This window comes from Diceros bicornis, chromosome 25 (assembly GCF_020826845.1).
Source record: "Diceros bicornis minor isolate mBicDic1 chromosome 25, mDicBic1.mat.cur, whole genome shotgun sequence".
Classification (NCBI taxonomy): domain Eukaryota; kingdom Metazoa; phylum Chordata; class Mammalia; order Perissodactyla; family Rhinocerotidae; genus Diceros; species Diceros bicornis.
The window spans coordinates 4,222,656-4,250,394 of record NC_080764.1 but is presented as its reverse complement, the minus strand read 5'-3'; the positions used below and the strand labels follow the sequence as shown (position 1 = coordinate 4,250,394).

Below are 27,739 nucleotides of genomic sequence, written 5' to 3'. Positions count from 1 at the left end.
ATCTTCTTTGGAGAAATGTCTAATCACATCCTTTACTCATTTTATTTATTTATTTATTTATTTATTTATTTATTTATTTATTTATTTATTTATTTATTTATTTATTTTGTGAGGAAGATCAGCCCTGCCCTAACATCCGTGCTAATCCTCCTCTTTTTGCTGAGGAAGACTGGCTCTGAGCTAACACCTATTGCCAATCCTCCTCCTTTTTTTTCCCCCTCAAAGCCCCAGTAGATAGTTGTATGTCATAGCTGCACATCCTCCTAGTTGCTGTATGTGGGACGCGGCCTCAGCATGGCAGGAGAAGCGGTCTGTCAGTGCGCGCCCCGGATCCAAACCCAGGCCGCCAGTAGCGGAACGCGCGCACTTAACCGCTAAGCCACGGGGCCGGTCCCCTTTACTCATTTTTAAATTGGGCTGTTTGTTGTTTTGCTGTTGAGTTGTAAGAGTTCTTTATGTATTCTGGATACTAGACCCATATTCAATATACAATATCCAATATTTGCAGATATTTTCTCCCATTCTGTAGTTTGTCTTTTCACTTTCTTAATAGTGTCCTTTGATGCAGAAAAGTTTTTAATTTTGATGAAATACAATTTTTCTATGTCTTCTTTTGTTGCTTATCCTTTTGGTGTCATATCTAAAAAACCATTGCCAAATCCAACATCACGAAGATTTACCCCTAGGTTTTCTTCTAAGAGTTTTATAGTTTCATCTCTTGCATAAGACAGATAATATTTTAAATGCAATATTTTTGAAAATCAATGCAAAAAATCCATGATGAACACAATATCAACATTTTAATAAGGAAGGACTGCACTTGAACTACTCACTTGACTCCTGCACCCTGGGGGGAGGTGGCGGGAGGGGCTAGATTAAATTGGGAGAGAGCCATGGAGGCTGGAGGTGTGTGGCTGATGGCGGAGCTCAGGTGGAGAAGCAGCTGACACTGCAGGAGAGGGCGGTAATATTCCCGCTGCAAGCCCTTGAGAGGCAGAGAGGATGGAGCCCAGAGCACCGGTGGGATAACACAGTAGAGCCAGTCGCATGGGATGCTGGCCAGAAAAGACCTCTGTGAATGTGCGCGCGCGCGGCTTCCGAGTTGGACTACGAAGAGCTTGAAAATGACCGCTGTCCCAGGGATCCCCTGCATCCCAAGGGACTCTGACTGCAGTCACCTCCCCAAGAGGGTCCCCATCAGGGAGGAGCCCCCTGGCGGGTGGAGGGGAACTGGGGCTGGAGGACGGTGAGCGCGTCCCCAGGCCCGCCCTCGGGTCCTGCCGCCCAAGCTCTCTGACGGGGGACACAGGCGCGTACACGGAGGCTCACACCGAAGCGTGCCCCCTCGAGCCAGCCCAGGTTCCCGCAGCCCCGGAGGAGGGGAGCGCGCGGACCCCCTCACAGCGCCCGGCCCCCGACCCCGGGAGGACCGGCCGCTGCGCTATCCACGGGCCCCTTGGCCTGGGGGCCGCCGGGGTGACTGCCGGGCCGGGCCGGCCTGTCCGAGGCCGAGCAGCGAGCGAGCGGGAGAGCGCGGCCGCCCCCGTCCCGCCCCGCGGCGCCCGGCACCCCGCCCCCTCCCGGAAGGCGGCGGCGGCGCGCGGAGCCCGGACCCCGACACCGACCCGCGCACCATGGCTGCGTGCGCGCCGCTGCGCGACTGCCAGGTACGAGAGGCCGTCCCCGGCGGGTCCGCCTCGGTCCCGCGACCCCGGGGGTGGCCCCGGGCTGGACGGGGCCAAATGGGACCTGCGCTCGACCTGGGGTCTGGCGGGGGGGCCGGTGAGAGGCGTGCGTGCGTCCTGGGCGCACAGAAGGGACCAGAGCACCCTTCTGTGGGGCCCCCACCGAGGGAAACCAGCGGGGCGGGGCGGGGCCCCGCGGAGACCCCGAGACCTCCTAAAAAGCGTTAACCACCGCATGGCACAGCAGGGACGCCGGGTGTTAGTGTCTCCTTCGGGACCCGCCAGGGCAGGGAGCCTGGGCCCATTTTGCAGATGAGGAAAGAGGAGTTCTGAGGAGCGAGGGGACTTGCCCATAGCCACGCAATACTCAACCCGAGGGGCAGCCGGCTGTGCTGGCGAGAAGACATTTCCCCGCCCAGGGGAGTGAGTGGCGGGTCTCTGCGCCCCTGGCAGGACACCGAGGGCACCGGCTACAGTGCACAGTTCTGACAATCTTGAGATGTTCCACTGATAGACCTGACGGTCTGAATTGTCTGATAAAGTGGAGAGATGAGAGGAATTGTTTTGGGGGTTGGCAGGTAGTGTACATCTTGCCAGCCAGGTGGAAACACTACCCTCCCCACCTGGCTCTCTAGTGCTGGACCCCTGTTCTGCCATCCCAGACCTCCCCTCAGCCTGATCAGTGACTCCCATTTACTGAATGTCTGTGTGACTGCACAAAGGGCAGGATCTACTCCCTGTGAGACAAAAGCCAAGAGGCCAGATGGTGGAAAAGAAAGGGCAGTTTATTACAGCTTGCTAGCAAGGGGGAAGATGGCTGACTAATGTCTCAAAGAACCATCTTAAGGGGGCACAAAATCTTACAGTGGTTTTATAGGCTGGTGGGTTATAGGGGAGGGGGTTAGGAATGTTGACCCTCTGGTGTTACTGACTGGGAGTGCCACACCAGATCTTTCAGTTTTCATTGATGATGGCTATCAGCATAGACTTCTTGTTGGGGGGGGGGGTCATCACATTCCTAAGGAACTCAAAAGAACAAAGTTGTCATCTTACCGTAGCTGGGAGGTACATGAACAAGCAGGGGTTGTAAAATCTACAGAGCAGTTAGATCTCCTGGAGGGTGCATATCCAGCTGGGTTAGTGTGTCAGAGGTCATTCAAAGTTACAATAGAGCTTTTTTACAATATGGCTTCCTTCATGTCAACCTTGTCTTAAGCCGGTATCATCTGTGCCCTGGGCGGATAGTTCACAGTCACCCTGTGCACCATCCTAGCCCCATTTTACAGAGGGGCTGGCCAAGGGTCTGAGGGAACATCTTGCCTGAGGGCACGTAGCTATTTAGAGGCCGCTGGGATTCACATCTGGATCTTTCCACCCAGGGCCCCTTCTCTCTCTGCTCTGTATTGTCTGTGAAATCTGGGAGTCCATGCCGGCCCCACAAGGCTGGGTCTTACGTAAACCCATACCTGCACGATGCTGGGCATTTGGACATCTTCGGTGCATGTTTGGGAATTGGGGTTCGTGTGTGTATGTTCGGAGGGCTACATGGAATCAGGCCCTGGTATTCCCTTCTTGCCCTGTGTAGGCATGGAAGGATGCTGGACTCCCGCTGTCCACCTCAAGCAACGAGGCCTGCAGGCTGTTTGATGCCACCCTGACCCAGGTATGGCCACTGGGAGAACTGATGGCCCTCCTATAAAGGTCCATGTTGAGGTTTTTTAAATTGGTGAATGCTTTTAATTAATGTTTTTCATTTTTTAATTTTTTGGTTCATCTTACAGCTACATTTATTCATGCCACGAAGTAAACAGTACTTACACAAGCGTGCAGCGATGCACTGCACTCCCGTCTAGCATCACTGGCTTAAACGTACATCCAGATTGACATGTAATCTGATGTGCTCTCCATGGAAAGCTGGTTAATGATGACTGAGCAGGCGCAGGCCTTGAAGCTTTCCAAGCTTTACATCTTCATCAGCACGCCTGATTTTATAAACCATGAAGCCCATCAACCCCATTCTTACCCAAATCTCCCAGTAAACAGGATAGTAGGGCTTCATGGGGACCCCAATATTCTTCATAATACTTAGAAGCATCCTGCTACAGGACCAACGGTTCAGTCCGCACCAAAGCCCCACAGCCAATGGCTCGGAAAGTTGCAGGTGCTTTTTAAATTGCATGGTGACTTTAGCAATAGACTGCAGTGAAATCTATGTGGTCTGTACCGCAGGACATAGGAACATGTTGGGAACATCTCTGCCAGCCCAGGGCATGGCTGAGAGATGGCAGCAGGCTGGCCATTGGGGATGGTCTGTGAGGGTGCTAAGCCCTCCACAGGCACCCCTCTCTGGCCTGCTGAGGGTTTGATGTAGGGCTCCTCCATGTAGGGCATGGGGGACCCTGTCCTGGGGCTAGTCTGTGAGTATACTGCTCTCACCGATGGCTGTTCCAAGACCTTTAACCATATTACCAGTCATTTCTAACACCAGTGAAGGAGCCTATAGTTTTAGAGCTAGGAGGAGTTTCAGAGGTAAAGTCCAGCTACTTTGTTTGACAGGTGGGGGAAACTGAGGCCCAGAGAGCTGAGCTGACTCTTGCGGTGAGTTAGAGGAGGAGCAGGATGCACCTGGGTCTACATACATGGATAGAAAACTAGAGCTAGTCTTGGGCCGGCCCAGTGGCGTAGTGGTTAGGTGCACGTGTTCTGCTTCGGCGGCCCGGGGTTCACAGGTTCGGATCCCGGGCGTGCACCGATGCACCACTTGTCAAGGCATGCTGTGGTGGCATCCCATATAAAGTAGAGGAAGATGGGCAGGAATGTTAGCCCAGGGCCAATCTTCCTTGGCAAAAAGAAGAGGATGGGCATTGGATGTTAGCTCAGGGCTGATCTTCCTCACACACACACAAAAAAAAACTAGAGCTAGTCTTTATCATGAACTATGGAACTGCTGCCTATTGACTCCATCTACACAACATAAGGACCAAGGAACCTTCAAGAAACATACAGACCATATAAGAAACGACTGGTGAAATGCTGTTAGCTTGCCAAGGGACTGCACTGTGTCCTTTGGGCTCTATTTGTTCCCTTCCTGCACCTTTTGGCCTCTGTAGAGCGTGAATTTCTTGTATGGCAGGTGCTCAATGCAGCGGCAGCCCCCCCACCCCCACCTGCCCCCGGCCTGTGCATATTCTGTCCCTTGTATCGGTGTCTCTGTGACATCCTGTATTAGAGCATGGGTTCTTTGAGTCCCTGCGCCAGCTCCGCTGTGACTTGTTAAAATACATGTGATAATTCTGCATAGATGTAGGTTGGACATCTGCCAGACACATTCTCAAATTTAATGCATTATTATGGTTTTAGGATTTTAAAAAATAGGCATTTTTTAAAAAAGAAGACTAGAAACAAATACACCAAGTTGTCAAAAATGGTGATGAGATGAGTTTAAAGGTTAGTTTTATCTTTCAGCCTTCATGCCTCTTCCTATCTTTCTATAATAAATGTTTACTGGGGTTCTTCTTCAAAGGGATGAACTAGAAGAAGGAAGGTTCCATTGTGGCACCTGACGTCAAGGCCCCTCTTAGGGCTGAAGAAGCTGACGTTGTGGGCGGGTCATCTGTCAGGAAGAACCTTCCTTGAGATGTTTCTTTTTTGGAAATAGAGGCCTCATCAGCCCTAGAAAATGTGCCTTGAGTTATGTGTATTCAGTCTCTTCTTCTAAAATCAAGCCAGTTATGGTTTCTTTGAGTTAGAGTCTAGAAAATACTCATTGTTCTAGAAAGAAAAAAAATCCAGATTTAGACATGTGCCTTCATTAACTGAACTAAGGACTCCCTGGGGACAGCTTGGTTTTCCCTTTTTATTTCAGTACGTAAAGTGGACCAATGACAAGAGTCTTGGTGGCATTGAGGGCTGCCTGTCAAAGCTCAAAGCAGCAGATCCGACCTTTGGTGAGTGGTGCTTTCCCTGGGTTGAGGAGCTCGTTTCCTGGGTCCAGCCCCTCTCTTCCCTGACTGCAGGACTCAGCTGGGTTGGGGAGGGCAGGCCTGGTGGCAGGGGCCAGACTGGCATTTGCACGGAGGGAGGAAGGGAAGATGACAGCCACCATTGGGCTTGGAATGACAGCTGCTCTCATAGAGAAGCCAGGTTCTAGAGAGGGCCATCTTTCAAATTTTTTCCCTAATTGTACACCAATTCTGCAAGGAAGACACTGATCCCATTTCAGTTGAGGAAACTGAGGTTCAGGGAGAGTAAGAAAGGTACCCAAAGCCACTCAGCTGGTAGTTGAGGGGCTGGGATCAGATAAGTCTGCCTGAATCCTGAGCTCAGACTTGCTCGTGGACACAAGAGGTGGCTGCCGTGGCCTTTCAGGGCACTGGTGTGACCTCACCCCGAGCCTTGGGGCAGGAGGACCCACTCGGTGACAGAGGCTGGCCTCACAGGCAAGCTTGTATACAACAGCCATGGGGAGGTCAGCCCAGTACATTTCAGAACCCCAGGAGGGTGGCCCCAGTGTGGGGTGAGGTTCTGGGCCTGGGAGAAGGGCTAAGGGGGGGGGGAGGGCAGAGTAGCAGGGACTCCCCCACAACGCATCGCCCCCCACTGTGGCCAGGTCCCGCTGAGGGCAGGGGCGCAGAATGGGGAAGAAGGAAGCTGAATCCAGCCTACGGGGGAGGCAGTAGCCAGGGGTGGGCTCAAGCTCTCTGAGCAGACCAGAAGCATGGGCCACATAGGTGGTCCCAGCACTATGGTTGGGCCCTAGGTCCCAGGCCTGGGAGAGTAGCTGAGTTCCAAACGCCAGTGGACACCCTTCCTCTGTCAAGGTGGGGGCTGGAAGCCTGGGTAGGACCTGGAGGCCTGCACGCCTGCCAGCAAGGGGCTGGCAGGGCTACAAGGGCCACAGGGTCCCCCCCGACCCCTGGCCACAACACCCTCAAAGCTCTCAGCACATGAGAGTGGCCAGATCATGGCTTCTGTGCTCCAGGGACCAGCCTCTTGGACAGTTCTACTGAGTGGCCCCTGGAGAGCCTGTGCTGGTTGTAGTGACAATATCAGATGATCAGGGGAACAAGGGAGGAGCCACTGGGGCCCACAGGCAGCCCTTGACGGTTCACCCGGTGAAGGGGGGGAAGATGCCCCAGACGTTGGTGCTCACCAGAACGCCCTTGTTAGAAAAGTATCAGTGGGGGTGCAGGAGGCTCTTGGGGCTGCCGCTCCTCCACATGCATGGTGAGGGCCCAGGCTGAGTTCTGGACTGCAGATAGGGGCACAGCGCCCAGCCCACTTGCCGCCTGGGGGGTGGGGTGTTTATTTCACCCTCGGGGATGGGTGGGGCTGGGCCGGGCTGGGCCAGGCTGGACTATCTGAATCACCAGCTGTTTTCCAACTGTTCACCAGCGATGGGCCATGCCATCTCTAATGGCCTCGTGCTGATTGGCACGGGAAGCTCCGTGAGGCTGGACAAAGAGCTGGACCTAGCTGTGAAGACCATGGTGGAGATTTCCAAAACACAGCCGCTGACGCCACGGGAGCGGCTGCATGTGTCTGCGGTAGAGACCTTTGCCAAGGGGTGAGGGTCCTCCCTGGGCTAGGGGCTGGTGCTCTGAGGCCGTGCCGAGCGATGCCACAGGCTGCCTCAATGCCCATGGGAAGGGGGTCTTTGGGGTGGTTCTCACCCTGCCTTCAGTGCCCCCCTGATGAAAATCACATCCTGCTGCTGCTCTGTCATCAGCTAACTGCCAAGTAAGGAAGTAGTTGGCTAGAATTCCCAATATAGCATCCAAAGTGACTTATTTTGTTTCATTAAATAAGTTGGTTATTAAAAAAATAATAGGACCACATTTACAGAAATATATAAAAAATAGAAGAGAGGGGCCAACCCAGTGGCGTAGCAGTTAAGTTCATGCGCTCTGCTTTGGCAGCCTGGGGTTTACCGGTTCGGATCCCGGGCGCAGATCTACTCACTGCTCGTCGAGCCATGCTGAGGTGGCGTCCCACATAGAAGAGCTACAAATCTACAACTATGATACACAACTATGTACTGAGGCTTTGGGGAGTAAAAAGAAAAAAAAAAGGAGGAAGATTGGCAACAGATGTTAGCACAGGGCCAATCTTCCTCAAAAAAAAAAAATTAAAAAAAAAAATAGAAGAGAGAAGAAAACCTCACCCTCAGGCTTCTTGCCCTGACACACCCTTGTGAGCATCTGCTCATGGCCTTCTAGATTGTCCCCTACCTCTGTGGTTCCCGTGCTGTCCCCCTGTGTGTGGACATTCTGATCCTGGAGCCCATCTCCGGGAAGCCCTTGTGTCTGCTCAGACAGAGATGCCCCGCAGAGCTAGGTGACCTGAGCTGATTGAATACAGGGTTCTGAAGCAGTGACAAAGTTCTGGCCACGTCCTCCTGGTGAGTCAGTGCCCGACGCCAGCACAGGGGTGGAATTCCACCTCGGAGACTTCCTCCAGCTGGTTTATAGTCTTGGGTGAAATTGTCTTGGCACCTTGTTAAACCAGTTTTTTTTGCTTGAATTAGACAGTAAAATTTCCCACTGGATTTTCAATTTTCTGAGCCACAACCTAACATAGAAACTTACATATACATATACATACATATATATATGTATATATATATCTTTTTAACCAGTTCAGTGCAGACTATGACACTGGCAGGAATGATGCCTTCTGCGCTCCCCGTGTGTGAACTGTGCTTTCAGTGTTGCTGAGAAACCTCTCTTCACTTCCAGGAACTTTCCGAAAGCCTGTGAGCTATGGGAACAGATCCTCCGGGACTACCCGACAGACATGTTGGCCTTGAAATTTTCCCACGATGCCTATTTTTACCTGGGCTACCAGGAACAGATGCGAGATTCTGTGGCTCGAATTTACCCCTTCTGGACACCCAACATCCCCCTTAGCAGGTGTGTGCTGGTTGGAAATCACATCATTTGTATTTCTTAGTCTCTCTCCTCTGCTCTAAAAACATGGCAACTCTCCTGGCCCTGCCCTAAAAACAGTGAGACTACTGTTGCTATTTTCCTAGTTCTTTAAAATGAAAAGGTTTCATTTTCTTCATTGATCTTCATCCCATCCTGTGAATGAGGTTGTACCATGATGTATCAGTCAGGACAGGATAGTTTTGCTGCAGTAACAATCATCCCCTAGATCTTATTCTGTAGAGAATTATCTCTCACCCATACTACCTGTCCTTCATAGGAGGGCTGAGGGCTCTGTGTCCGTGTCATTGTCTCCCTCCAGGATCCCATCTGATGAAGTAGCTGCTCTCTGGACACACTAGTCCAGGGAAGACAGCTCTCCTGAGGGACTCACAATGGCAATTAAGTGCTCAGGGTAAAAGGGATACCCTGCTGCTCCCAAGTCATTGGCCAGAACCGACCAGTCACCCACCCACAAGAGGCCAGGAAGTGCAGTTCTGCTGTGTGCCTGGGAGGAGAGAGAGGCCTGGAATGTCTAAACAGCCCTGCTAACCACCACACATGATCACCTCCACTGCCTCTTAGTCACAGGGTTGTTGTGAAGGTCAAACGGGTTAATAGATCGCAGAGCTGTCTGTCAGGGTTCTCCAGAGAAACAGAGCCAATAGGATGTGTATATCTATATCTATATTATTTATACATACACATAGAGAGAGAGAGATTAATTTTAAGAAATTGGCTCATGCAGTTGTGGGGACTAGCAAATCCGAAATCCACAAGACAGGCGGGCAGTCTGAAAAGTGAGGCAGGGTTTCTGTGTCATGATCTGAAGGCAGAATTCCTTCCTCCTCTGGGCTTTCTCTTAAACCTGCAACTGATTGGATGAGACCCACCCACATTATGGAGGATAATCTGCTTTCCTCGGAGTCTACTGATTTAAATGTTAATCACATCTACAAAATACCTTCACAGCAACATCTAGATAGTGTCTGACCAAACAACTAGGTACGCTGGCCCAGCTGAGCTGAAACATCAAATCAACCATCATAAAAGCCTAATTGTGGGGCCGGCCCGGTGGCGCAAGTGGTTAAGTGCACGCGCTCCGCTGTGGCGGCCCGGGGTTCGCTGGTTCGGATCCCGGGTGCGCACCGACGCACTGCTTGGCAAGCCATGCTGTGGCGGCGTCCCATATAAAGTGGAGGAAGATGGGCACAGATGTTAGCCCAGGGCCGTCTTCCTCAGCAAAAAACGAGGAGGATTGGCGGATGTTAGCACAGGGCTGATCTCCTCACAAAAAAAAAAAAAAAAAAAAAAAAAGAAGCCTAATTGTACCTGACACATCATAAGCATTCAATACATGTTTAAACATGGAGGGTTAAATGACGCCAATAAGAAATCAACAAATAATTTAAAAGAAAAATCTGGAAGCCAGTGCTCTAGAACATTGCTTCTATGACTAATTCCATGAATAATAAAAGCTAAGGTTTGTCTCTATGCTTGGTAGTAAAGATACCATCTGAGCCTCAGATAGAAACTCCATCTCTCTATCTTGTTTTCACGTAATCCCACAAAACCACAGGAAAGAATGCCTCTTCCATGTGTGACCACCCTGGGCACTCAGGTCCAGGGGTCACAGGTGAGAAATGGAAGTGTGCATTTATTCAGCAAAGTGCCTTCAAGCCCATCCTGGGCTGGGCCTGGGCCGAGAGTGAGTTGGACGGGCAGCGTCCTGGCTTCTAGGAGCTGGGTTCTGGGGAGGAGCTGTCCAGTGAGTGCAAGCCAGGCTGGGCTGGGGCCATGCGCAGTGCTGCTGAGCAGAGGAGAAGCCACTGACAGCCTACCATCACCGCGGCTTCCCGGGGAGGTGTCCTGGGCTGTGCCTCCGGTGGGCGTCACCAGGCAGACAGGAGGAAGAGGGCCGTTGTCATCCTCAGTGGAGAAGTTGTTGATGTCTTGGGGGGGATGTGAATCATGGAGGGGGTCTGCTATGGAGATGGGATTTGGGGTTTGGGGGTTGGACGATTGTGTAGATGAGGAGAGTCGCACTGCTCTTCACCAACCAGAAGCATCGAATCGCTGGGAACAGTGCTTGGCGTGGTGCCTGGCACAGGGACAGCGCCTGGCTGGGCTGTGTATCAGTGTCCCAGGGCTGCTGTAACAAAGTGCCATGAACTAGGGGGCTTAAAACAACAGAAATGCATTCTTCTCTCCCAGTTCTGGAGGCCACAAGTCGGAAACCAAGTTATCAGCAGGCTGCGCTCCCTCTACAGGCTCTAGGGGAGGGTCCTTCCTGCCTCTCCTTAGCTTCTGGCTGTTAGCAATCCTGGCGCTGCGTGGCTGGCGGCTGCGTCGCTTGGTCCCTGCCTCTGTCCTCACATGGCTGTCTGTCTTGTGTATGTACGCATCACCCTGTCTAAATCTCCCTCTCCTTTCTCTTATAAGGACCCCAGTCTTTGGATTTAGGGCCCACCCTAATCCAGTGTGACCTCATTTAACTTGGTTACATCTGTAAAGACCCTAATTCCAAATTAGGGCCTATGTTCAAACCTGTCATTTTGGGGACACAGTTCGACCCATTCAGGTCATGCTGAGGGTTGATCAGTCCCTGTCCACTTTTTTAAAGATTTTTTTTCTGGTTTAAGCTACGTGAAAGGCATCTATTCTTTTGGATTGATGGAAACCAACTTCTACGATCAGGCAGAAAAGCTCGCCAAAGAGGTAAGTGGCCCTTCCTGAGTGCCGACCCTCAGGGAGTAGCGTCGGGGGGCAGAGCACGTGAGGGCCACCACTGGCCAGTGACCCCACAAGGCCCCTGCTCTGGGCCTTGTTTCCTCAGAGATACTGGGGAGGGCTCTTGTTAACAGAGAATGCTGCCACCTGTCACCTACCCCTCCCTCCGTCCTCCAAGCCACATTATTACTCAGCAAACTACCTCCACAGGGAGGAAGATGCGTGAGGCTCAGGGAGGTTACATTCCCCTCTCTCCCTGTCGGTCGTGAGGAATGTAGGCTCTGGGCTGCCCCAGCTCTGTCTGTCTCCAGAGCCTACACTTTGTGCTGCCGGAACCAGAACTTTGTAGGCGAGGAAGCACATGTTGACACTGGTTCTCCCACCTGGAGCCTCACATTTCTAGGTGTCACTGATGGCACCAAGCTTCGGGCAGTGGGGCAATGACTGCAAACAAAGGCTGCTTCCCTGTGGGCCCTGACCTGAGGCTTGGGGTCCTGCCAGCCAGCCCTCCCCTTCACCACCCCCATCCCCGTCAGAGGGAACAGTGGTAAAGGGTGCAGAGCAGTGTGGGGTTTGCTAAGCGCTTCCCACCGGCCCAGGCCTCTCCCTCCGCGCTCACTGTGGTGGTCTGGCTGGTGGACGCCGCTCACGTGCTGGCCCGGGGCCAAGCGGTCAGGCAGGGCCTCGAGGCATCCTCTGTCACCGGCCGCCACAGTGTCTCTGGCTCTTGAAGTCCCTCTCCCCAGCTCCTCTTCTCGCAGGAGCAGAAACGGAGGCCCAGGGAAGGGCTGTCATGCACACGGGGGCGACAACTGCTCCTGTGCCTGGCTCAGTGTTGGCACTTTATATACACCTGCTCGTGTCTGCTCAAGCCCTTTACCACAAGGCATTAATCTCCTTGTTGCCCAGATGAGGGGCCGAGGCTCTGAGAGAGGCCAAGGCCAGAGCTTGCCCAAGGCCGTGCAGCTCAGAGAAGGCAGAGCCGGACACTCACCTGGGCCACCTGACCGGACCACTGTCCTTTAAGCTGCCTGGACCAGACCCAGCTTCCCAGCATCCCAGCCAGGGCTCTTGCCCCCAGACTTGCCTAGTTATCCCCCAGCACCCCCTCCTCAGGAGATGGCCAGCATCCTCTGGGGGCCCATGGGGCCTTGAGGTCTCTGAATACTGTTCCATTTACAGAAATGGAGCCCAGACTTGAGTGCAGGGTGATGGGCTCTGTGCTTTAGCCCTGAGTCTGGCTTGGGAAGACCGGGGGACTTCACAGTGATGTTGGCTCCATGGCCTGGGTGATCATCTAGGTGCCACCATCTGGGGGTCAGCCACAGGAAGCTCTCCTGGAGACCATGGCAGCTGGGCCCTCCTATTAGGTAGCATCCATCTGGGCACCTGAGTACTGGCCGCATGGTTCGAGGAGCCAGAGGACGGCTAAAGGACGCAGGCTCACGCCCTGCCGTGTCGGGGCACCCCTCTGTGCTCCCTTCACCCCCCTTTCTCCTGCTCTCCCCGCTCCTATAAGCGCCCGCACTCTGACCCCAACACCAACACACCGCAGGCGATCACTGGGCAAAGCCAGGCTGTGACAGGGACCCTTCAGGCTTCTAGGAGAGCGAGGATGGGCTGCACTAGGCTCTGCTGGAGTCTGGAGAGGCCTCACCGTCGTGACATAAGGGTCATGTGTCTGCAAGCCGAGCCCCAGGCTGACGGGCGGGAAGAGCAAAGGGTGGCTTAGCAGGGGAAGCAGAGCGGCAGCGGCACAGCCACGGAGCTCAGAGCGTGGGAGTCTGAGCGCCTGGCAGGCTGAGGCTTAGGGCGTAGGTGGGCAGGGCGGGCACTGGGAGCAGAGGCTGCGGGGGCAGCAGGGCTCTGATCGTGCTGGGCCTTGTTGACCCTGGAGGAAGTTTGGACTCTGTCCCAGGGGACCTTGGGAGGGCTCTAAGCAGGGAAGGAAGGTGGTAAGGAACCCCTGAAAGGGGTGGGGCCTTAATCTCGGCAGAGGGGTGAGAGCCGCCCCGCTGCCCTGAGCCTCTGACATGCGTGAGAGCAGCATGCCTAGTGGGTCTGTTCATGGGGCCCCAGCACCCCAACCTGCTCAGCTGTACCCCTTCAGTCTCCCGAAGTGTCCTGGTCCTGCAGGGCTCTGCCCCGGGTGCCCATCGTCCCTATAGACCTGCTGTTTCTTACAGTCCCCATGTGGACTGGGCAGGCAGGGAGTGGGAGCAGGAGGCAGGCTTGCTGGGGACCACCTGTCAGCATAGACCCCACAGCGGGTGCCAGGCCAGGGGCAGAGGGCACAGGCCTTCCTGGCTCTGTGCCTGTGAAAGGCACGGGGAACTGAGGCAGCGGGGCCGGGGGACACTGTGACCTGGTGTGGGGCGTCTGGGCTCACGTGGACTGTCCACAGGACCACTGCGGGCCTCACCTACTACTCCGTGCCTGGTGCTTAGTAGGTACTCAGTAAATGTGAGCTGAACACATAAGTGAAAGAACAGCCCCCCTGTGGGGTGAGAATCACACTGAGTCCTGCCCGCCTTGCTGGTCACTGTGAAGCTCACGGGTCGTGGGAGTAGCTGTTAATAGTGATAATGTCAGACGAGGCGTTTCAGAGCCCAGAAAGCCACGCGTGTGGCCATCGCATGTGTGTTGGTGGGAAGGGGCAGCCATGAGCCCCTGGAGCACTTGACCATCTGCAGTGTTCACACGCAGCATCCACTTTATCTCCACAGTGGCATTACTTCTCACGGGGGGTTCAGGGGAGAGGCCCAGAGAGGCTGGGCTGCACATTGCAGGTGACTCGCTGTAGGTAGGAGGCTGTGGGGCCAGGGGGGTGAGCCCCTGCTACTGTCCAGTTATGTGGCTCTTGGCAAGTCGCTTAGCCTCCCTGAGCCTCAGTTTCTTCATCTCTGAGATGCGCAGTGATACCCTGATTGGCAGCATCTTGTAGTTGGTGTCACAAGCTGGGACACAGGAAATGGGGCTGCTCTTTGGGGTAGTTGTCGTTTTGAGGCAGAGCCCAGTCCCCACATTTGTTTGGGTCCCTTGTCCCCCTGCGTAACTCAGAGACGCCGCGTGGCCTGACCCAGGCAGCCTGACTCATCCACTTTATCCCAATTTGTGTTCCACCCCCTCCCCGTGTAGGCTTTATCTATTAACCCAACAGATGCGTGGTCGGTGCACACCATCGCCCATATTCACGAGATGAAAGCAGAGATCAAGGATGGACTGGAATTCATGAAGCACTCAGAAACCCGCTGGAAGGTATGATTCTCGTCAGTCCATCTGCCTGGAAAATTCTGTCTGTCCCCTCGAGTGAAGCCCAGGGTTTACAGACAGGAGTTTTAGGGTGCAGCTTAGTTCTGGGGAAACTCGTGTTCTGCTTGGCTTTGTTTTTATCAAGCCACAATGTCCACTAGGAGCCACAGGGCTCCCCAACACCTGCCAACATTTTGCAGATGATTCTAGAATTGCTCTTGGCCTGAGGCTTTTGGTTGTAAAAGGAACGGATGAGAAAATTACCAGGAGGAGAGACTGGCACGGGTGAAAACCTGAGGGCCTGAGTTGCCTCTTCTGCCACCACCAGCCAGTGGGTTCAGCATCGAACCCAGAACCAAGGAGTGGGCTCAGGGAGTGCACAGTGCGGCTGGGGGATGATGGGGTGATGGCACGGTGATGTGTCTGCAGGACTGGCATGTGGGGGTCAGGGCCCTTGTGGGGAGGGGTGCTGGGGCCTCCCCGTTCCCATTCCCTGCACTTGCCTGCCCCCAGCTGTGATGGTCCCCCTTCTGCATGCACCTCTTGTCCCAGACTTGTCTGTGGCACACAGCCTGGCCACCTGTCCAGGTGTGGTCTCCTTCCCTGCCCTTCTTTGCACCCCAGTGGGCTTCCCAAGGCACTGCTGACGGAGGTGGTGAGTCTCTGCCGGGGCCTGGCACCGAGCAGCAGGTGCTCAGTGATTGAGCAAACCTAAGAGAGACCAGCAACCAGGGGGGAGCAGGGAGCTGGCATGGTCACCTGTGTCGTTGGCCTAGAACATGCCGGTGAGAAGTCATTTACAGGAGAGCAGACCCCTGGCTTCTCCGGGAGTGGTATCAGGTAGAGCAGGCTGACGTGTGTGAGATGACGTTTGAGAACGATAGCCCCACACAGTTCACACTCAGATCTTCTATGGATCCTCAACGCTTGGGATGGGGGCAGCCTGAGCCAGGACCTGGGGGGGCAGTGTGGGGTGCTCGGGGCCCCCCAGGCAGATGCTTTTAGTTCTCATGTCAGCACTGAGTCTGGACTGGGGGAGCGCCCTTGTGGCCATGTTCTCCTGGCTGAACCGAAGGAGGCCAAGGAGGCCTAGCCAGGGCCTTCCAGCACATTCTATCCACATCCCTCCCCCAGGCCCTGTGAATTTCCTGGGCCACGTGCTTGAGGCCTGGCTCTTTCTGGGACAGGAACGTGATCCCTCTGAGCCTCAGTTTCCTCATCTGTACACCTGCTGTTGTGACAACTGAGAAGCCCTTGGCCCCAAACGAGTCCTCATCAGTGTTGGCCTACTGCATGTAAAATGAGGCGGCCGAGGCCGGCTGGGGTCATCTCCCAGTGGCCCCTCATCCCTTGATGTCTGCATCTGTCCCCCGCTGTGGCTCCAGCAGCCTCTGGCCTGGCTGACAGCCCTGGGGAGGGTGGCAAGCCCTGGGGCTCCTTTTCCTCCTCCTCCTCCTCCTGCCCCAGGGGTTCGGCTGCCAGCACAGAGCTCAGTCAAGGCTCCAGTCACTGCCCCAGGCTCTGCCCTGCCCTGGGGACTGCCCCTCCCACCCCGAGAGTCCAGCTCAGAGTTCTCTGTGCTTGAAGGGCCTGGTCAAGTGGAATGAGCAGTCCCCCAGCAGTGCATGAGCCACACCATCAGGGGCACTCTCCAGAATGTGCAAACCCAGAAGAGGCATGTAACTCAGTTGGGCATGAAGGGGCAGTGATAGGGAAGGCTTCCTAGAGGAGGCAACCTCTGAGCTGAGTATTGAAGGATGAGTAGGAGTTTGTCAGGCGAAGGACAGGGAGATGGAGGGTATCCTAGCTGAGGACCAGCTTGAGCAAAGACACCAAGGCCTACGGTGGCCTGTGAGGGAGAGGGGAGCTGGGCAGTTTGGCGTCCTTAAGCACAGGTGCAAGGTGGACGTGGGCCACAGAGGAAGTGTTGTCAGTTCCTCTTTCTAGGAGACAGGAGATGGTGTCCAGGCAGGGGAGGAACCGTCTGTAGTAGCCTCACAGAAGGAAGGGCTAGAGTTCATAGTGGGGCAAGGAAGAGGGGCCTCCCCGGGACAGGCACAGCATGGGGACCCAGGCCACTTGCTCAGGATTTACTGAATGAATACCTGCTGTGTGCTCGAGTCAGCAAGAACTCAGGCAGCAAGGTGGGCAGGACTCAAGTGCCAGGGAGGATATGCGCTTGGCCCTCGAGCAGGAGGGAGCCATCGACTGTTGTAGGGGCCAGGAGCCATGCAGTCTGAGCTGCACTCAAAAAAGATCCTGGGGCCTCTTGATTCAGCTCTGTCGGGCGGCCGCTGCTGGGTGTCCTCCTCTCTCAGCCAATGAGGCTCGTTTCAGGTTCCCAGGAGCTGCCGCCTGTCAGGGATCATAAGTCTAGTCTCCTAAGCTTGGAATATTCTATCGGGGCCAGCTCAGAGTGAGAGCAGGTCTTCCTTCAAAATTGTCTCATGTTGAGGGCCGGCCCAAAGTGTAATAGCAGGAACCGTCCAGATGTCAGCCCCGCTCCCCTTGTTCTCTGGGCTCTGCCGGTGCCTTTGTGGAGAGTTCAGCCCTGGCTCGTTGAGCCTCATCCTTCATCGGATGCCCTGCACTGTTTGGACACAGTGGTCCTCTGCAGCTGTTGGGGTGGATTTGTGATTCGTTTTCTCCACTGCACACATAAGGAAGACGAGGCTCAGGAGCTGAGTAGCCTCCTCTGTGTCGGCCCTGGTTCTCCTGTCGTCTAGCTCTGGGGCTGACAAGTGGCCGCCTCCCCCAGCCCCAGTTTCCTTGGTAATTCGGGCCTATCGCTCGCCATCCCTTAGAGCTGAAGGTGATGACACAGCGTGGAAATGCCTGGCCCAGACCAGCCTCAGAGCAGGTCACTCAAAGATGTGGAGTTCTGCGTTGGCACAACACAGCAGCTGTTCTTTTTATTTATTTATTTATTTATTTTGTGAGGAAGATCAGCCCTGAGCTAACATCCAATGCCTATCCTCCTCTTTTTGCCGAGGAAGATTCGCCCTGGGCTAACATCCATGCCCATCTTCCTCTACTTTATATGGGACGCCGCCACAGCATGGCTTGACAAGTAGTGCGTCAGTGCACGCCCAGGATCTGAATCTGTGAACCCTGGGCCGCCGAAGCGGAGCACGCGCACTTAACCGCTGCGCCACCGGGCTGGCCGTACAGCCGTTCTTTTTTTCCCCACAGGCTGTCTGATTTTTCTCTAATTCTCTCGTTCTTTCCCCAGGACTCTGATATGCTGGCTTGTCATAATTATTGGCACTGGGCTTTATATCTGATTGAAAAGGTAAGATGACCGGCTGTCTTATCCTGCAAAGGTGTCCAGAGAAAAATATTTTTCTGCCTTTCGTGATACTTTATATCCCGTGGAGTAATATTTTGTGTTTGCACACTTAACGGGTGTCCTGATACAATAAAGCATTAACGTTTTCAAATAGCTTTTCAGGACTTAAACGACTGTAGGCATGTTTTTCACTGTCTGGACTTGGAAATCATGTATATTGTGTGCAATTTGTGGAGACAATTTAGACCGAGTGTCTCTCTGCTGCTAGAGTGAACCGCTGAGCCCCCACCCCACAGACTGTACATGAATGAGCCACGAGACCCTCCCAATGCTTTGCCCCAGTGGGAGCAAAGGTGTGGGGGACACCCTTGACCCCAGTGATTCTGCCACTGGGTCCCATTTAGAAGGGTGCTTCTTGCAGTGCTGTTTATCATAGAGAAAAATCTAGAAGCTCCCTAGATGTCCAAAGAGAAATGCTTGGAAGACGAGGACCCTGTAATGACATGTAGAATGCACTGATACAGTGTCTAAAAGAAAGCAGTGACCCCAGCTGAATGTACAGTAAGGAAAATAGAGAGAAAAAAACTAGAAGAAGAAATTCATGAGAAAGCTTGCAGCAGTTTGACAAGCACTTAATCAGAACAATAAGGTTTTAACAGAAACTGCTGCCTCAGCAGCAGAGGCTGCTGTCTCTCCCACAGCGGGGAGTGGAGAGCCCAGAGCAGAAGTGGGTTCCACTTCTCCCGTCCTGGGACCCACACGGCAGCACTGCCCGTCCCCCTCTGTAACCTGCGGGGGACTCTGGCATGGCTGTTTTCAGTTCATATCTCAGTATTGCATTTCACCTTCTCCACGTGTTCATCATGGGAACTTGATCTTTTCCAGGGCGAGCATGAGGCCGCGTTGACCATTTTTGATAACCATGTAAGTCTGCGTTTGTACCCGGTCTGGTTTATTGCAGCAATTTGGCTTTTAGTCTCTAACGATCTTTGAGTCCATCAGTACTTTCCCAGCCAGAAACAACAGTTGGAGCACACTTCTTGTGCAAGACCTCGTGGGGTTAATTTTTGCCAGGAGTGGTGTTGTAATCGGAATGGGATGAAGATATTCTGTTGACTCTGTTCACTCCATTGGGATTGGTAGAATTACACGTCTAAGCTGGTCATCTCTGAAACTTCCTCTAGTCGTTTTAGATGGCTTTTCTTTGGTAAAATCATTTATCTGCCCGTAGGAATTTTTTTTATTGTAGTAAAATATACATAATGTATTTTACCATTTTAGCCATTTTTGAGGGTACGGTTCTGTGGCATTAAGTACATTCACACTGTTGCGCATCCATCCCCACTGTCCATCTCCAGAGCTTTTTCATCTTCCCAAACTGAAACTCTGTGCCCACTAAACCCTAACTCCCCCTCCCCCTCCCCCCAGCCCCAAGTGTGCTTTCAAGAGAAGGAGAAAAGGCTAACTTACAGCTCCCAGGCAGCCCAGTGCAGGCTTAATCATAGAAGCCTAGGATCACGAAAATGCTTGTGGTTTGGGAATCTAAACACCCAGTAAAATTTCTCTTAAGTCATCCTTTCGCGTTGTCAGGGTTTTGTGGTAAGAAATGAATGGTGACCAGAGCTGTGCGCCATGAGCATAGATCAGCTGAATCTAGAACCGTGAATGGGCAAGACGAGTCTCCCATCCCGTGGTCAGGAGCTGGGGGGTGGGAGGTGACAGATGCCAGGGCCTGGCACGTGCTCCCCCAGGTATGCAGTGTAGTGGGCTCTTTCTTCAGGTCTACCTGGTGTCCCTCTGGTGCCAGGAGCAGTCTGAGCCCTTGGCGAGGGGGACGGTCCTGATAGCTGAAGCAGAGGGGACAGTGGTGGTGGCTCCTGTTTGTTGAGGCTGGCTCTGTGCAGGCCCCACACACTGCCCAGGCAGGCGGACTCTGGCCATCCCTGTGGCCCCCTCATCCCCCACCTGCCCTTGTCTTCCAGATCCTCCCCAGCTTGCGGGCCAACGGTGCAATGCTGGATGTGGTGGACAGCTGCTCCATGCTCTACCGGCTGCAGATGGAAGGTAGCCAATCTCGGCACTCTCCTTTGGCTCCTCTTCTCTCCTCCCACAGAATGAGAGGAGACAGCCTCCGCCTGGGTGCAGGGCTGGGCAGGAGCTCATTAGCAAGCCACTCCAGGTCACCGCTGCGGGCCTTGGGATGGCATGCTTGGCTGTGGCCTTGGGTACCAGCTCTGCAGCTGCCTTCCAGGCAGTCTGAGGCCAGTGAGCCCAGGCTGCCACTGCCCTTTCTTCCAGTTCCCACGGCCCCTCGGTGTGCAGGCCTCAGGCTCTGTGCCCAGGGTGGCACCTGCCATTCCCGTGGCCTGCCCACCAGGCCTGTGGGGCACAGGTGGCCCCTGGCCCCCTGTCTCTGGGTGCCACCTCCTTTCCTAGAACAAGTTTTCTCAATGCCCTGGGATTTCAGAATGAGAGATTTCTCAATATTGTCACCGCAGGTAGCCTTGACAGGGTTGGCTGCAGCTCTGGGTGCTATGGAGAGCTTCCAGCCAACCGCTAGGGTGCCAGACTATTCTCCCTTTGCCCCCAGGCCCAGCAGAGGGCTTCCAGCCAACTGCTAGGGTGCCAAACTGTTCTCCCTTCACCCTCTAGACCTGGGGTCAGCAGGACAATGTGGGGATGAGGCCTGGGCAGCGTAAGCTGTTTCTGGAGGGTTCTAGGAAGGCTTCCTAATGGAGGTGAAATGTGAACCGTGGAAGGATGGGTAGGGTTTTACAGAGATAGGAAAGGGTGTTATATGCAGAGAGCAGCCTGTTTGAAACCCCAGGACACCGAAGCCAGCAGCCTGTTATGGGGACAAGTGACTGGAGGGTCACTGTGGTCAGATGGAGTGAAGAAGGCTAACAAGTGGGGAGGGCCAGGAGCCCCTGTGCAGGAAGGGCAGGGTGAGGAGTTTGGCTTTTATCTGGGTGTACGGGGAGCCTGCTAGAGCAGGAACAGACAGTCTCTGGATCTGCCTCTGAGAAGGACTCCTCTGAGCAGTGGGGGTGCTGAGCCAGAGGAGGCAGGGGCTGGAGGCCAAAGGAATGACGAGGAGGCTGCTCACTTCCTAGGCCAGCTCATTGATGTTCAGGTGGTGAGGCAGGGGAACTGAAACCTAGGTTGGCTGGAGGCCTGTGTGTCATGTCCAGCCAAAACCATCCAAAACTGAGTGGAGAGGGGAGGAGCCTGGGGGAAAGGTTGAGTCCTGTTGACCCTGAGACCCTGTTACCCCTTTGCCTGTGGAGGCAGAGCTTGAACACAGACCAGAAGTCTCTAAGGAGCCCGAGGCCTCAAGGCTGGGCTGTCTCAATGTGTGCGCGAAGGAGGCTTGGGAAGGGATGGAGGCTGTGAGGCCTGCCAGGGATTCTGCAGGGCAAGTGAAGGGAAGACAAAAGCCACTCGCTCCCTCACTGCACAGAGTGGAGACTCAAGAGCTGTGTGCAATTTGAAGGCTGAGAGAGAGGTCAAGGGCAACATCTCTCATTAGGGAGGTGCCCATGAGGAGCAGGAGGAAGAATCTGGTAACTTCAGGAATCGGGAGGGACAGGAGGTGGGAGGTGGTGTTGGAGAGTGGAGCAGAAGTTGGGACTGTCTAGAGTTGAGAAATCTGGACACAAATGTTAGAAGGATTTATTTATTAATTCAGCAGATTTTTATTGAGCACCTGTCATGTATCAGGTGACATACTGGCGATAACCATGGGAAGAATTTTAAAAGTGGTTTTGGTGTTCGGCAAAGGGGCCAGAGACTTCACTTAATACCCTTCGATGGTTTTTTAAATTTGCTTTCTACCCTATGCATCTGTTGCTTTTATGATTACACAGAGTTAATATAAACCCGGCCCACCCTCCACCCGAGACCAGATGCCGCCTGCCAGCCCTGCTCGCAGCCGGGCCTCCTCACCGGGAGCAGGGTTGTAGGGGCCTCTGCCGGTGTGTGGGTGCAGGACATGCCCCGGAGCCTCACGCCAGGCCTGTCGGTTTCCTCCTCGTGTCCTCAGGGGTGTCTGTGGGTGACCGGTGGCAGGATGTCCTGCCTGTGACCCAGAAGCACAGCCATGACCACGTCCTGCTCTTCAACGACGCACACTTCCTGATGGCGTCCCTGGGCGCGCGGGAACCCCAGACCACGCAGGAGCTGCTGACCACCCTGCAGGATGTTACTGAGTATGCAGAGAGGCCAGGGCCCTGCTGCCAGGGTGGGGTTGGCCTCCACCCTGCTGAGAGGGCGACGGGGTGCTGGGGCGTGCCAGGTGTGCTCAGTGCCCCTGCCTGCCAGGGAGGCTGGGGGTGGAGAACCCTGCCAGTGAGCGCAGCTGCGTGGGGGTGAGCGCACAGAGGGCTGCTCACAGGTGTGCGCCCTCCAGGTGTGCGTCTCCCAGATGTTTGTCCCCACAGGTGTGCACCCCCTGGGTGTTTGCACCTCGAATGTGTGCCTCCCAGGTGTGCATCCCTGCGGGTGTTACCCCTCCCCCAGTGTGCTCCCCCCTGGTGTGCGACCCGCAGAGTGTACCCTGCAGGAGTGCACCGGGTCCCCCAGGACAGAGAGCCCCCTCTCTGTCGCCTGGGCCAATGTGAGAGCCTCAAAGTTAGTGTCTTGCATGGGGGACACGGTGGGGCCCTGGAACCAGGGAGACCTGCCGCTTACAGGGTCTGAGATCCTGGACAAGGCACTTCTCTGCTCTGAGCCTCAGTTTCCTCATCTGCACATTGGAGACAGTGCCTGCTGAGGCAGGCTAGTAGGAGAGTGAGATGCAGTGACGTGGTGACACTCCCTGGCATGGCTCCTGGCACTGGTGGGAGCCAGGTCCAGTCACAACTGAGGCCAGAGAGAGTCCAGGGAGGCAGGTTCTCCATAGCACAGGCCACCAGGGATGCAGCTGCCTCGTTTCCTGCCTGGAGGGCCAGAGCTGTGGGAGCCGTGAACCCTGGTAGTTTGTCCTGGGTGACCATTGCCACAGCTCAGGCTGGCCACCACCACAGCCTCTGGCCCTGCCCCTCCTCCAGGGCCCTGTGGCATGAACCAAGGGCTTTGGCCAAGGAGGCAGCTTCAGGCCCAGTGCTCATCACCCAGATCCGCCACCTCCTGAGGCCAGCAGGCAGGCACGGGCTGCCACAGCCCTCCGCTCCCGGTGTCAGTGCCAACTCCAGTCCAGGCCTTTACCTGCACTGCCTGCGAAACTCCTGATAGCCCTGCGAGGTCGGCACTGTGACTCCCACTTTACAGATGAGCAGACTGAGGCCAGAGTTGGGGGACCTGCCCAAGGCCACGCCACCAGTGAACAGTTGAGCCCAGTTCAGCTGAGTTTAGAATCCTGTTCTCTCCCCCCTCGCTGCTTCTCCTCTGCCAACTCACCTGATCAAGGCACCTACTGTGTGTCGGGCACAGTGCCAGGGACATCAGGCTGAGGAAGAGATGGCCCCTTCCCTAAGGAGCCTGGGTCAGGCGGGGAGACAGATGTGCTGTGACAGGGGCAGGCCGCTGAGGGCACCTTCTTGGGCTTGCAGGTCCCCAGGGGAGAACTGTCAGCACCTCCTGGCCCGTGACGTGGGGCTGCCCCTGTGCCAGGCCCTGGTGGAGGCCCAGAACGGGAACCCTGACCGCGTCGTGGAACTGCTCCTGCCCATCCGCTACCGGATCGTGCAGATTGGAGGCAGCAACGCCCAGGTGAGCCTCGGCCTCGGGCCATGCTAGCAGCTGGAACGCGGGGGGCCGGGTCCAGAGCCCACAGCCCAGCAGCCCTGTCTCTCCAGGGGTTGGTGCCCACGGTGTGGGAGTGGCCTTATCTTTCACTCCCCTGGAATGTGGTCGCTGAGAACAGGCCAGCCTGCAGCAGGGTGAGGTTGGGGTGGAGTGGAGTGGGGTGGGAGATCCCGCCCCTCGTCCCATGTTACAGGACCCTAACTTGCCCGACTGACCTTCCAGAGGGACGTCTTCAACCAGTTACTGATTCACGCGGCCTTGAACTGCACCTCCGGCATCCACAAGAACGTGGCCCGGTGAGTTCCTCGCTCGTGTCCCAAAGCCGGGCTAGGGAAGGTTACCGAGCATAGCCACCGCTCTCACACGGGGGTCTCCCTGTGGGCCTCCCGAGTGCCCAGAGGCTCCCACCACCCTTGGCCTGAGGTGGTTCCTGCCTTTGAAGTAGTGAAAACTTGAGGCTACAGAAGTGTTTGGTTCTTCCTTGTTAGCATGCTCACCTTGGCCAAAGTGGACCAGCCCCCTACCCCCAGGCCCACCCACCTGCCCTCCCCAGCCCACTCCTCGTTCTAGCCATGCTGAGCTATAGCTACCCAAACACATCCTGCTCTTTCAGGCCCCTGGGCCTTTGCACGTTCTGTGCCCTCTGCCTGGGATGCCCTTTCACCTTTTTCACCGGGCTGATGCTGACTGATCCTGCAGGCCTCAGCTCACATTGTCCTACCTGACTGTGCTGGGTGCCAGGAGGAGTGGTGGGCAGGCAGACCCAGGCCCTGGCTGTGTGGAGCTCACCTCTCATGTGGGAACTGACCCTAAGCAATTAATTACTCAAATATATGTAAACTGCCATGAGGGCGGGGCGTATTGCTCCGAGATGCTGTGTTTGGAGGTGCTGAGTGGGCAGGGAGTCAGGAAAGGTGCCCCAGGGAACTGACAGTTGAGGGGAGGCCTGAAACCAAGCAGATTCCACCAGGCCAGGGGTGGTCTGGTGAGGAGGAGGGGCTGGAGGGGTGTGGCTGGAGGATTGGGGATGTTGGGGTGGGGGCACCCCAAGAAGAAAGCTCTGCGAAGCCCAGCCATTGCCAACTCGGTGCTCCCTCACCCCACTCACTCGCCCCACATGGGGCGGCCGAGTTCTTTGCCAGCTCCTGCACCAGCCCATGTGCTCCTGGGGTGAGATGTGACCCCCCCTTACCCTGGTCCCCTGCACCCCACTGGAATACCAAGGGGAGAGGAGGAAGAAAGGAGCCGAGGGGTGCCCAGTGGGCAGAAGGGGTGTCGTGAGACCCAGCAAAGCTGTTGCTGAATGTCTGGGACGGCCTCCGCTGGGCTCCTGAGGTCAGGTGGAAAGCCCCAGGGTCTAAACAGTCCCCGGGTGGCCCATGGAGGGCGAGACCCAGCCGCCCTGACAGTGTTTCCAAACCAAGCAGTGCAGGTGTTCACAGCACTGATAAAACAGGTGTAGACACTGTGTCATACTCAAGTCTGGATGGACATGCTGGAATGGGTTAAAACTCTAAAGCGTTTTGGACACATGCCCCTCGCTGTTCAGCCCTCCATGGCCATGTGCAAAAGCCGCACACATTTCTTTAGTGGTGGAGCCCCTTAGCGAGCTCTGGGCCATCGTGCAGGTGAGAGTTGGCGCCTCTGGTGGCAGCTAGGCGGCGAAGGTGGAGCCGTTTGGACAGAGAGGAGGGCTCAGGGCTTGAGGAGGGGTGCTGGGGCAAGCTCGGGGGCTGGGGGTTTGTGGGGTCCATGCTGGGGGGCTACTGTGCAGCAAGGGTTTGCCCTTGGGAGTGGAGGGGGAGAATAGGCAGACACCAACTGTGGAGGGGGAGCCTGCTGCTGTCAGGGTGACCGGCATGCCCCCTCCAAGTGCCCTCCTGTCATCGTCACGCAGCTCAGCTTCCCTCCCCTACAAGAGGGAAACCCTCAGCCCCTGCCATGGTGTCCCACCCCCAGTGCCAGGCCCCAGCTCCTAACCCCACCCTCACCCTGCAGAATCACTGTTGCCAGTTGTTTGGGGTCTTTGCCTTAAATGATACTTGCTTTGTTTAAACTTGGGCTTTTCTCACACCATCTCCTCTACCGCTCGCTCTCCTGGAGCAGTCTCAGGTGGGACCCCCCAGCCCCCCGTAGATGCACTTTCCCGCCTTGTCCTGGCATTTGCTATGATGGGAGGATGGGCCCCAAGTTTCCGAGGCAGACGAGGCACAGAGATGTGCTCACCCTCAAATTCTTGTCACTTGAGGCATCACAGGGACATTGTCAAACTGTTCTCAAAACACTGATGTCCCGGTTACGCTCCTGCGCCAGAGAACTGGGCTCTGGAAGTCCGAGCTTTCTCATCCTCACGCCTCCCCCCGCCCAGCACACCGCCTTCTCTCCAGTCCCCCGGCCAAGGCCAGGCCTCCTGCCTCCCGGCTTTGTCTTTGTCCATCCTGTCCCCTCTGCTGTGACGCCGTCCCCTCTCTCTAGCAACCTGGGGAGGGGAGCATCTTGCTTTCAGCCCACCTCAGCCCCAGCCCGAGGTGCCTGGGTCCTGCCTTGGGGCCAAGGTGCCATCAGGCCCCTACATCCTTCTAGGAGGTTCCACCACAGACCCCGTCTCTTTTCCGCAGGAGCCTTCTGATGGAGCGCGATGCCTTGAAGCCCAACTCGCCCCTGACCGCGCGGCTCATGCGCAAGGCAGCCGCCGTCCACCTCCTGCAGTGAGCTGGGCCTGGCCGCCTCCCCAGCCATCAGATCAGCTGCCCACTGGCTTCGGAGGGTTGGGAACAGCGAGAGCCTGTTTGCCAGGCTTGTTAGGGGTAATCTGCAGCTTTAAGCAGAAAGCCCTGTAACCAGCAGCGTTAGAGGAAGGGGGGACACAAATCAATTTTAAACATGATTCAGAATCTTCTTCTAATCCTCGCTATGGGCCGGGGTGCAGTTCTAACCAGTCAGAACCAACATGGGTGCTGCGGTACCACTTGCTTTGCAAATTCTGTTTTCCCAGGGGACTCGTACACCTCCTCTCCTGGTTGTTCAAGGGTTGGAAGGCAGCGGTGGGGTGGGGGCGGGCTCAGCTGGGGAGGAGGGTCTTCCACACAGCCCCCTAGGCTGCCCCAGGCATAAACCCTCTCATTTTGTCTTGCTCATCATATTGTAGACAGCTTCTGTTATCCCATCTTTTGGGTGAGGGTACCCCTGGCGGGAAGGGACTTTCCCAGGGTCACAGCTAGTGGAGGCCCTGCTGAGATTCACCTCAGGCCCCTGTCCTTCCTGAGGGAGGGGACCCCACCTCGCTGCCTGTGGCCTCGGCCCCCAGCTGCTGCCCCCACTGCTCTATTCATGGAAGCACAAGCACATGAGTTGGCCCTTCTGCTGTCTCTAGAGAGAAGTCTGTGAGCTTCCTGGGGGCTTTGGTGGCACAGATTTGGGCTTGTTGATTCTTTTTGTGTGTGTGTGAGGAAGATCGGCCCTGAGCTAACATCTGCCAATCCTCCTCTTTTTGCTGAGGAAGACTGGCTCCTGGGCTAACATTCGTGCCCATCTTCCTCCCAGCATGGCTTGCCAAGCAGTGCGTTGGTGCGCACCTGGGATCCGAACTGGCGAACCCTGGGCTACCGCAGCAGAGCGCGCGCACTTAACCGCTTGTACCGCCAGGCCGGCCCCGGGCTTGTTGATTCTTTATTCTAAACTGCACCTCGTAAAGGGGCCTTGGGTACGTGGTTTCCTCTGTCGACTGTGACTAATCAGACGAATGCACGTGCACTGAGCTGGTGCGCCTTCTGGGGTGTGAGGACTGAGCTCAAGGTGCCTTGCTGTGGCAGAAATCAAAGCATTGTGACATGTGGCTTTAACAAGATCTGAGCCAGTTTTATAAATGCTGCCTCGGCCTCCTGCTTCCCCGTTGTTAACCTGGCCCCGTGGTCCCTCCTGAGCGAGCTGCAGATTTCAGTAGAATGTGCTGGGTCAGTTGTGCTGTGTGAGAGGCGGTCCTGGCCCACAGATGTTTTTCAGGTTCCTCTGGTGCACACTGAAATTAAGTAGGGACTCATGGGGGCAGGGAGGGGGCAGGGAGGGGGCAGGTCTCCTGGGAGGCAGCAGAGGCCTCCAAATCCATTAAGCGA

The 27,739-nt window shown here is 55.4% G+C and overlaps 1 protein-coding gene and 1 pseudogene across 1 annotated transcript; one reads left to right on the top strand and one right to left on the bottom strand.

The window, feature by feature from the left end:
- The first annotated feature begins 1,570 nt into the window (after positions 1-1,570).
- TTC38 (tetratricopeptide repeat domain 38) lies at positions 1,571-27,681 on the top strand. Its single transcript, XM_058568138.1, has 14 exons — positions 1,571-1,667; positions 3,271-3,348; positions 5,551-5,632; positions 7,080-7,251; positions 8,423-8,596; positions 11,254-11,329; positions 14,480-14,599; positions 17,826-17,885; positions 18,768-18,806; positions 19,865-19,946; positions 21,925-22,090; positions 23,432-23,591; positions 23,850-23,923; positions 26,246-27,681. Exons 1-14 carry the CDS (start codon positions 1,635-1,637, stop codon positions 26,337-26,339), a joined length of 1,410 nt encoding a protein of 469 aa, XP_058424121.1. The 5' UTR covers positions 1,571-1,634; the 3' UTR covers positions 26,340-27,681.
- On the bottom strand, positions 3,500-3,780 carry LOC131421906 (ATP synthase subunit ATP5MJ, mitochondrial-like; annotated as a pseudogene).
- Positions 27,682-27,739: the final 58 nt, after the last annotated feature.